Here is a 10,850-nt window from a genome sequence, read left to right on the forward strand (position 1 = left end):
AGCTCATCTCTTTCTTTCCTAAAAACTTCACTCTCGCTATCCTCCAAATGTTGCTGCAAAGGATTGTTAGGAACAAGAACAATAGATGCACACTGCTCCATTTTAAAATCATTACTAGGCAAATCAGCTTTATAAGGAGTTTTGGTAAATTTAGAGAAGTTAAACTCATAAGATTCACCAGCAAATTTAGTCAAAATTTTCTCTTTCTTGCAATCTATAATAGCTCCACAAGTATTTAGAAAAGGTCTACCAAAAATAATAGGACAATAATCACTAGCAGCAGAACCAAGTACCAAAAAGTCAGCAGGATATTTAATCTTACCGCATAAAACTTCCACATCTCGAACAATACCAATTGGAGAAATAGTTTCTCTATTAGCCAGCTGAATAACCACATAAATATCTTCAAGTTCACAAGAATCAATTTCGTGCATAATCTCCGTGTAAAGCTCATACGGAATAGCACTAACACTTGCACCAATATCACATAATCCATAATAGCAATGATCACCAATTCTAACAGATAGCATAGGAACACTAGCTTGTTTGGGTTTATTAGGATGTGAAACAATATTAGAAGCATCTTCACAGAAAATAATATGACCATCCTCCACATTTTCAGTCACAGGATCTTTAATTATTGCAACAGCAGGTTCAACTTTTATTTGTTCTTCAGGTTCTATAGGTTTCTTTTCACTTTTATGAACCGCACTATTTATAACAGAGTACTCCTTCATTTTAGCAGGGAAAGGAGTTTTTTCAATATAAGCTTCAGGAATAACATCATCAGCAGTTTCAACTACAACGCATTTATTAATAGATGAATCAATTTTATCTTTATACGGTTCATGATACTTATCAAAATTCTTCTTAGGCAATTCATAATGAGAGGCAAAAGCTTTATAAAGATTTACAGCAACTTGAGAATCAAGACCATATATAGCACTCATATTACGAAATTTATCAGTATCCATAAAAGCTTCAATGCATTTATAATCATAAATTATACCTGATTCTCTATCCTTGTCGTTCTCCCAACCTTCAGTATTTTCTTGGATCCGATCAAGAAGGTCCCTTTTAAACTCTTCTTTGTTGCGTGTAAATGATCCAGAACAAGAAGTATCCAGCAAGGTCTTGTCTTGAAAAGAAAGTCTTGCATAGAAATTATCAATAATAACATTACCAGGAAGCTCATGAATGGGGCATTTGAGCATTAAAGACTTCAATCTCCCCCAAGCTTGGGCAATACTCTCTCCATCATGAGGCCAAAAATTATATATGCGATTCCGATCCTTATGAATTTCACTTGGAGGATAGAACTTAGAATAAAACCGGGGCACAATATCATTCCATTCAAGAGAAGCCCCATTATCCAAAGAATTTATACCAATGCGCCGCTTTACCGACGGCGATAAAGAGAATAGTTTCTTCCTCACTTCATCCATAGCAATACCGCACATTTGAATAACCCGCATAATTCATGCAAAAACAGTAAATGATCACCAGGATGGACAGTTCCATCCCCTTCATAGCGGTTATCCATAACACGTTCAATAATTTTCATAGGTATTTTATATGGTATCACTTCCTCACCTGGCGCCTCATCCACTACCGTTGCAGTAGTAGTAGATTTCCCAAATAGAAATTGAAGAGAAGATCTCTCCATAATGACTTATAGCAGAGGCAGAAATAAAATCAGCACAACAAGAAAGGTTTTCCTTACCAATTCCACTTACCAATAGCGCTTCACTCCCGCAACGGCGCCTTAAAAATAGTCTTGATGACCCACAAGTATAGGGGGTGTATCGTAGTATCTTCGATAAGTAAGAATGTCGATCCCAACGAGGAGCAGAAGGTGTTGACAAGCAGTTTCGATGAAGGATTCACTGTAAATGCTCACAGACAAGTATTCAGGGGTTTTTGATGTAACAGTTGAATAAAGTACGAGTAAGTAAAGTGCGAGAGTAATAATTGCAGCGAGTGGCCCAATCCTTTTTAGCACAAAGGACAAGCTGGTTTGTTTACTTATAATGACCAAACGTTCTCGAGGACACACGGGATTTTAGTCTAGTGCTTTCGCTACATACGGCTAAATAATCTTCATTGTTATGATAAGTGTTGTGTGGGTGAACCTATGCTAATGTACCGCCCTTCCTAGGACTAATACATACTTGTGATTATACCCCTTGCAAGCATCCGCAACTACAAGAAAGTAATTAAGAATAAATCTAACCACAGCCTTAAACTCTGAGGTCCTGCGATCCCTCCTGCATCGATATACCAACGGGGGTTTAGGTTTCTATCACTCCGGCAACCCCGCAATTAGCAAACGAATACAAGATGCATTCCCCAAGGCCCATAAATGGTGAAGTGTCATGTAGTCGACGTTCACATGACACCACTAGAAGAATAACACCACAACTTAAATATCATACCATTGAATATTACTCAACCATAGTTCACTACTAACATTTAGACTTCACCCATGTCCTCAAGAACTAAACGAACTACTCACGAGACATCTTATGGAACATGATCAGAGGTGATATGATGATGAATAACAATCTGAACATAAACTTGGTTCAATGGTTTCACTCAATAGCATCAACAACAAGTAGAGATCGATACCGGGAGAGTTTCCCCTATCAAACAATCAAGATCAAACCCAAATTGCTACGGCGGTGACGGTGTCCAGCGGTGGAGACGGCGGTGATGATGGTGGAGATGATGACGATGGTGATGGCGATGATGTCCAGCTCGATGACGGTGACGATGGCGTCGATTTCCCCCTCCCGGAGGGAATTTCCCCGGTGGATTCCTGCCCGCCGGAGAGCTCTTTTCTCTCTGGTGTTCTCCGCCCCGCAGAGGCGGCTGTAACTCTTCGCGAGGTACCCTCTGTGGCTTAGGTTTTCGGGACGAAGGATTTCGCGAAGAAAAGGAGGCGAAAGGGGTCGTGGGCCCCCCAAACCACATGGCGGCGCGGCCAGGGCATGGGCCGCGCCGCCCTAGGGTGTGGGCCCACCCTGGGTCCTCCTGGCCCCTCCTTCTGGCTTCCTTCGTCATCTTGAAAAATAGGATTTTTGGTATAATTTCCTTCCACAGTTGATCTTCCGAAATATTGCGTTCTGACGGTGCTTTTTCCAGCAGAATCCTGGCTCCGGTGCTTGATCCTCCAATAATGATGAAACATGCAAAATAGATGAAATAACATAAGTATTGTGTCCCAATATGAAATATATCAATGAATAACAGCAAATTATGATATAAAATAGTGATGCAAATTGGACGTACCAAGGCCCCAAAGTGACAGAAATTGGGACAACCGGAGGGGAAGGCAGTGATGTGAGGATCACATGTGTTCACGGAGTGTTAATGCTTTGCTCTGGTACTTTATTAAAAGGAGTACCTTAATTTCCAGTAGATTCTCTAGAGGCCCGGTTGCCACCGGCTGATAGGACAAAAGATGTTGTGCAAGTTTCTCATTGCGAGCACGTACGACTATATACGGAACACATGCCTATGACTTGCTTAGTACTTGGACACCGTTTTATTATTATCTGCAAATGCCCTACTTTGATTGTTACATGAGTTTCTCTCATCCATGCAACGCCCGTCATCCATCCCTGAGCCTACAGTATTTTAATCCTGATGTTTTTACTATAATCACTACTGCTATCTTTGTTACACTGCTGCTGTTATTTCACTACTGCTACTGCTATAAACTGTTAGTACTGATAAACCCTTGCGAGCAAGTCTGTTTCCACTTACCACAACCAAAGTCATCGACGCAGAGGAAGAAGACGACCATTCGCGGCCATTAGCCGCCACAGCCACCGTCGCCACCGGAAGCCTCGCGGACCATGCGGTTGAGGAAGAGTCGGCCATATCGCTAGATCGGGAAGAGTGGATGGGCTCGAAATGGGAGGAAATGGGGGATTTGGATTTGGCGGTGAGAGAGCCGCCCCTATATACGGTGGCGAAATTTGGAGCACGGTGACCGAATTTATCCAGCCGAGATTTCGTCGTCCCGTGCTAGCTCAAGCCATCTCCCACGGTGGCTATGCGGGAATGCGGCGTTGTTGACTTTTGCGGAGACGAGGGTGGCTCGCTAGAAACGGTCGAACCGGGCGTTCCTCCAGGGCCTGGCCCTAGGGTGTTAGGAGAAACAGTTCCTGCAACAACGCGGGCGAGGCCAGGTAACCAAACGGGCCGAAAATTGCTGGTCCGATGCGAGCCAAGGCGAGACCAGGCTACCAAACGCTCTCATGTATCTCGTATTGTTCGTCTTTCCCATTGGTTCCCCCACGAGTTTGTGAAGATCAGCACAACCCTAGAGGTTCACCCTCGTCAGAATGTGTGCTCGATATCGAAAGTGCCTCATATATACTCACGTGACCAATCAGCCAATTCAAAAATCATTTTGCCGTTAGTGACTAGAGTTCGTTGTGCGGTTTTCATTTCTTCATGAATTTTCTTTGGTTTTCTATTATGGTTTCAAATTTTCTATTGGCTTTTCCTTTCTATTTCCTTTCCTTTTTTTCCCTTTTTATAGATTTCTTATTTCTCGTTTCTTATTTTTTATTTCATTTTAAATTTTTATCTTTTCCTTTATGTTTCTTTTCCTTTGTCTTTCTCTTCATTTTTCATGTTAAAAATATTCATGCTTTGGACGAAATGTTCATGATTTCTAAATTTGTTCATCTATCGAAATAATGTTCATGCAATTCCAAAAAAAAAGTCCATGTTGTTTTATGCAGGTGAACATTATTTTAGATACATAAATATTTTATATATGACACAAGTAAATATTTTTATTTCCCAATGCAAGTGTTTTCCATTAATCTTTTCCTTTACGTTTTCTTTCATTTCTCTTTCATTCATGTGCTTTATATTAAAACATTCAATTTCTGAAAGAAATCTTCACGGTTTTTGGAAAAATGTTCACAGTTCTTAAAAAGCTCATGTTTTTGAAAGAAAGGTTTTGCATAGTTTAGTATTTTTATATACCAAAAGAAATGTTTATTAAACTATGTTTTATGAATTTTTTATATTTGACATAACTGAATATTTTTGTAACGAATTTTTTTTAATTTATTTCCTGTAAATAAAGTCAAACAAGAGAGTGAAAGGAAATTAAATGAAAACAAAACATAAAAGTAAAATAAGAATAAATAATACTGTTGAAAAATCCAACAATTTTTGATTTTTAAAAAATAGAAAAAATGGGAAAAATATAAAAACGAAACCAAAAGTAGTTCACAGGGGGGAAAAGAAATCGAGAATACAAAAGATGTAACGCCTGAAAAAAGGAAGAAAAAAGAAAGAAAATGCTTCCCAAACGGACAGCGCGTAGAAGTTCCAATAGCAACCTGCGTTGCGACCCTAAATGGGCCAGGTCCACTGCACGTGTGCTCGCTAATTTTCGCTCAAGGCGGAGAATAGGAGAGCTCCCCGTCCAATTCACCTCGACTGTCCGTTCGTTCTCTTTGCCTGACGCTGCGCAGAGGAGACACGAGGCGCCGAAGCTCCGCTGGACGGCGGCGGCGCAGGTAATGGCCTCCCGTGATCCCGTCCACCCCCGTCTCTTCCCAATCTCCGGCGCGGCGCACGCATCTCCCTGATCCATCTCCGCGGCGCGTCGTCACCCGTTCGCCCCATCCCATCTCTCCCTCCCCGCATCCCCATCCCAACGTCTCACTCTCCTGGAGCTGCTCGTCGACCGCCCCCCGGCGTGCTTCGCCGTGTCTTTGCTGTTTCTCATATGCTGCCGCGGAATTTGTTTGTTTTGGTCCTTGATATCAAGAACCACATTTAAGCAGTTCAGAAGCAACCAAATTTTAATTGACGATACCAAATGAAGCAGCTTGTCACCTTCTTGTCAGGATTCGTAGCTGTCTTCCACTGTCCCATTGTTGAACTTTCCCCATTGTTTCCTCCGTCCTAAACCACAAGCCGCCTCCATTACTCCGTCCGGCAGACCTCAGGCGTCCTCCTCTCCTTCAGCTGGAGTGCTGGACCGACATCCGGCCGCGCTTCCTTTTCCTTGGGTAAGGAAGCCCTAGATTGCTTTCCCTTTTCGCTCTGGCCTTCACTTTGCCGTGAAACCCGACCAGATCCCTCTTCTTCAACATCTATCGCAGCTGATCCCGCTCCCTGTTGGTCAAGGTGCAGCTGCATCTGCCATGTCTTTTGCTGTCTACATGAGCCCTGAACTCATACAAATAGCCGTTATTTTCAGAAAAGAAAAGGAATCCTTTGGAATTTTTGCATTCTATAAGAGTTTAGTGGTTTTCTCTACTTCCTCGTTGTTCCATTTTTGTAGCGTTTAAATCTTCTCACCAGTCCGAGTGCTAAATGATTGCTTTCCATTTTGTCTTGCAGTTAAACCATGCCTGCGCAGGCCAAGAAGAACGGAGATGGTGGAATCGGTGCTGCCCTCGCTGGCTTCGTCTCGAGCAACCAGGATTTGGGCCCCATCGTGCGGCATGCTTTTGAGTCCGGGAAGCCTGACACCCTCTTCCACAACCTCAGGGGTATCGCCAAGAGCAAGGAGGTTGAGATCGAGGAGCTCTGCAGGCTTCACTATGAGGAATTCATCCTCGCCGTAGATGAGCTGCGCGGGGTGTTGGTTGATGCTGATGAGCTCAAGGGTGTGCTGTCGGGTGAGAATCTCCGCTTGCAGGAGGTTGCTAGCGCCCTGCTGCTGAAGCTCGATGAGCTTCTCGAGTCTTATGCCGCGAATAAGAACCTTGGGGAAGCGCTGGCAACACTGAAGATGTGCCTGCGGGTCACTAGCCTCTGTCAGGTGTGCAACATGAACATTGCTGAAGGCAAGTTTCACACTGCGCTGAAGACTTTGGAGCTGATTGAGAAGGAATACCTGAAAAATATTCCTCTGAAGCTTCTTAAAAAGGTTATTGAGAAAAAAATACCGATGATGAAGCTGTACATCGAGAAGAAAGTTTCTGCTGAGTTTAATGAGTGGCTCGTGTACATCAGAAAGTTTGCGATGGTGATTGGACAAGCCTCGATACGCCAAGCCACTTTGGATCGTCAAAAAGATGAGGGAATGCGTGCCCGGCAGAGGGAAGCAGAAGAATCTAGCCGTGTCGGGTTTGATGAGCATGCTTATGCCTTGGATGTGGAGTACATAGATGATGAATCAACACTAGAGTTTGATCTTACACCAGTATATCGAGCGCACAACATTCACACCTGCCTCGGCCTTGGGGACAAGTTTCGAGAATATTACTGCAGTAACAGGCTCATGCAGCTTAACTTGGACATGCAAATTTCTACAGCACAGCCTTTCCTCGAGTCCCACCAGCACTTCCTTGCTCAAGTAGCTGGATTTTTTATTGTTGAAGACCGTGTTCTTCGAACTGCAGAGGGACTTCTATCTGAGAGCCAGGTTGAGACAATGTGGGAAGCATCTATTTCTAAGGTCACATCTATTTTAGAGGAACAGTTCACTCGCATGGATGCTGCTAACCACCATCTCCTTGTGAAAGATTATGTCTCTCTTCTGGGCGCAACCATGAAGAAGTATGGATATCAAGCCACATCTTTGCTTGAAGTTCTTGAAAAAAACAGGGACAAATATCATGAGCTGCTTGTTTCTGATTGTCGGAAGCAGATACAAGGTGTATTTGCAAAGGAATCGTATGAAAGGATGGTTATAGAGAAGGAACATGAGTACAACATGAATGTCGCAACATTACAACTTGAACCCATTCATGTAGTTCCAGTTTTGCCATACGTTGCACCATTTTCCTCTTCAGTTCCAGGTTCTTGCCGTATTGTCTGTTCTTTTATTGAGGATTTGGTAAGCTATTTGTCATATGGTGTAATGGTGAACTCCTATGATGTTGTCGAAAGATACCTAGACAAGCTTTTAATTGAGGTACTTAATGATTGTCTCCTGAAATTGATACATAGTGGTAGTTTGGAGACTGCGCAGCTGGTACAGATTGCAGGAAATATTGCTATTCTTGAGCAGTCATGTGATACATTCCTCTTGCATGCTGCCCAGCTTTGTGGTCTTCCTAAAAGGCTTCTTGAGAAGCCTCATTCTGGTTTGACTGCTAGAGCTGTGCTCAAAGCCTCCCAAAATGCAGCGTTCAATGGATTAATAACCTCGACCAATTCCAAGATTGATGAATTTATGTTGCTGTTGACCAGCATCAATTGGACAGCAGAGGAAGCTCCAGAACATGCAAATGACTACATGAATGAAGTCCTCATCTACCTTGACATGGTAGTATCGACTGCACAACCAGTTCTTCCGAGGGGGGCCCTCTTCAAGGTTGTTTCTGGTGCACTCAGCCACATCTCAGACTCTATAGTAACAGTTCTTCTTAGTGACAGGGTAAAAAGGTTGAGTGTCAATGCTGTTGCAGGTATTGACATTGATCTGAGATTGTTAGAGGAGTTTGCAGAAGACAGATTTCGCAGCACCGGGTTGTTGGATCTTAGAAATGAAACAAGTTTCAAAGATTGCCTAGTCGAAATTAGGCAGTTGACCAACCTTTTGCTCAGCAACAAACCTGAGAGCTTCATGAATGCTGTAATCAGGGAGAAGAATTATGATTCCTTGGACCACAAGAAGGTAACCATCATCTGTGACAAGTTCAGGGATGCTCCAGACAGTTTGTTTGGGAGCCTTTCAAGTAGAAACATGGTGCAGAATGCTCGAAAGAAGTCATTGGATGTCTTAAAGAGAAGGTTGAAAGATTTTAGCTGAGATTAGCTATGTTGAATCTAAAATAAGCTGGCACCGCTTGAGTAGACCAATCATAAGTGTTGGTAGCTCTGTTTCTTCACTTCCATCTTCTGTTTTCTCCTTGTTCTTAGAACCTTCAACCTTTGTTCTGCTCTTGGAAGTGGAGCTAATGTGGTTTTATGACCTCCGATAATGCTAATATCAATTAAGGGGGATGAATATCTATTAAGACCAGAATGTGTAACTGCTTGTGCTAAGATCAGTATAAGAATCAGTTCTGACGAAATATACTCTTGTTTTGTGTGATGTTTTTATGACAGTACCCATCCTGTATGCTTTGATCCAGGTGCTTCTCTTGCAGTGCTGTTTCTATGTGCTGGTTTCTTGTTCTTTACTCCGGAACCGTAAGTCAATTTCCCTGACCTTCAAATTGTTTTTTAGGTAACAGAATATAGGGTTACATTTTCGAATCGGCTAATATCATTATGGTAATCAATTCTGACGAAATATAATGTGTCCTACGCATTAAGTCTAGAAGGAACTGCACTCTTGTTTTCCATGATGTTTATATGACAGTACCCATCCTGTTTGCTTTGCTCAAGTAACTCTCTTACGGTGTTGTTTCTATGTGCTGGAATTTTTTTTTGCTTACTCTGGAACTGTAAGTCGATTTACCTGGCCTTCAAATTGAATTCTAGGCCAGAGATAATAGGATTACATATCTAGGTGTGACCTCCTCTTTTGATTTCTCCATCTTCAGGTTATCAATCATCTCTCCCCATATCGAAAAAAAACAATCATCTCTCCCTGACTATGGTTCATTTTGTTTCCTCCATTTTGATCTTTCATGCCAAATGTTATGATTTATTTGTTCCTCGTTGTACTTTACTAGAAATCTTTCCTGAACTTCAGATTCATACTCGCATTCCAATAGCTATTGTCTTCTACTTCTGGTTGTGGAAAGTATATGAACCGTTTTGTTGTTTTCTTATTTTGTAAGCTATAAGTAGGTGTCTGCTCCGGGGCTGTCAGTTATCACTTTGGCCACTTTCAAGCAGAGAAGCAAGATGAAAATAGGTAAGAATCAGCTTTTTTGGGGTTTCTCTTTTAAGAAGGCACTTCACTGATTAAACTTGTTGAATGTTGTCTTGCTAGCCAGTTGTTTCAATACATGGTTTCCACTGCTGAATTCTTATTTTTGAACTGCCCACTCGAATCTTGAACTTGTTTCCCCAAAATTGGTATATGGTTTAGTTGTTTTGCTAGTTGATAGTGGAAAAGTGGCATTTCATGTTGATTTCTTTTTCACGTGAAAATAAAATCTGTTCGCCTGGGTCAGCATAGTTTGAGGGTTCAATACAGAATACAAAGATTTTGGAAATGATATTATGACTTCTTACTGGAGTTTTTCTCTAGGTTAGATGTTTGTCTTGTGGCTGGAGTTATTGCTAAGAAAATATGTTGGAAAATCATCAATTTTTCCTGTTACGTTAGATTATTGATGTCTTCCTGGAGAAGAGAGGGCCGTGTAGTACTGGACGTTGCGGTGTTGGATTGACACTGTACTGAAAACGTGATGGATTGACATTCCAGTATAAGGGTAAACTTATAGTCCAGTTTAATAGTTTATCATTAGAGAGGAGACAGAATTGCAATGCAAATTCTTTAATGCCAAAGCATCCAGCCATATTTATACTGATGGTTCGAGCCACGATTCAGTTCCAAGACAGTTGTCAATGGGTTATGTTTGCTTTTGGTTGCCTCAATCAAAGAGGATTGGTTGTGATGTAGCCCCGCTCACCGACGACGCTACACCAAGACCAACAAGTCCCCCAAGTGGACCGATGACACGGGCTCGAGTCAAAGCGCTACATGATAAGGTGAACTCACTCCTCACTACCCTTGATCTCGATACCCCTTTGGATGGGCTGCTACCTCAGGCCGATATGCTTTGTGTTATCAGATATGAACCTCGAGAGAAGGACATCACAGCAGACCCGAAGATGGACCAGGAAGAAGGAGAAGAAGAGTCCCAGCTGAAGGACGCCCCTCAGGGCCGGCAACTGCTGGCCTCCGTGCACCGGCACTGCGCGCTGCTCACCACCTGCAAGATCGCTGCCCTCAAGTC

General features: G+C 42.5%; 1 protein-coding gene across 3 annotated transcripts; it reads left to right on the plus strand.

The window, feature by feature from the left end:
* Positions 1-5,458: 5,458 nt before the first annotated feature.
* LOC127307447 (exocyst complex component SEC15A) lies at positions 5,459-9,041 on the plus strand. 3 transcript variants are annotated; one of them, XM_051338176.2, is made up of 2 exons: positions 5,459-5,549; positions 6,382-9,041. In XM_051338176.2, exon 2 carries the CDS (start codon positions 6,389-6,391, stop codon positions 8,741-8,743), a length of 2,355 nt encoding a protein of 784 aa, XP_051194136.1. In that variant the 5' UTR covers positions 5,459-5,549; positions 6,382-6,388; the 3' UTR covers positions 8,744-9,041. The 3 variants fall into 3 exon arrangements, with proteins under 3 accessions (XP_051194136.1, XP_051194137.1, XP_051194138.1); XM_051338177.2 differs by lacking the exon at positions 5,459-5,549 and adding an exon at positions 6,011-6,047; XM_051338178.2 differs by lacking the exon at positions 5,459-5,549 and adding an exon at positions 6,221-6,279.
* Positions 9,042-10,850: the final 1,809 nt, after the last annotated feature.

The sequence above is a fragment of the Lolium perenne genome, chromosome 6 (genome assembly GCF_019359855.2).
Source record: "Lolium perenne isolate Kyuss_39 chromosome 6, Kyuss_2.0, whole genome shotgun sequence".
NCBI lineage: Eukaryota > Viridiplantae > Streptophyta > Magnoliopsida > Poales > Poaceae > Lolium > Lolium perenne.

Bases quoted from the DNA above. Each gene is read 5' to 3' on its own strand.
- LOC127307447 (XM_051338176.2), top strand. From the start codon at position 6,389: ATGCCTGCGCAGGCCAAGAAGAACGGAGATGGTGGAATCGGTGCTGCC.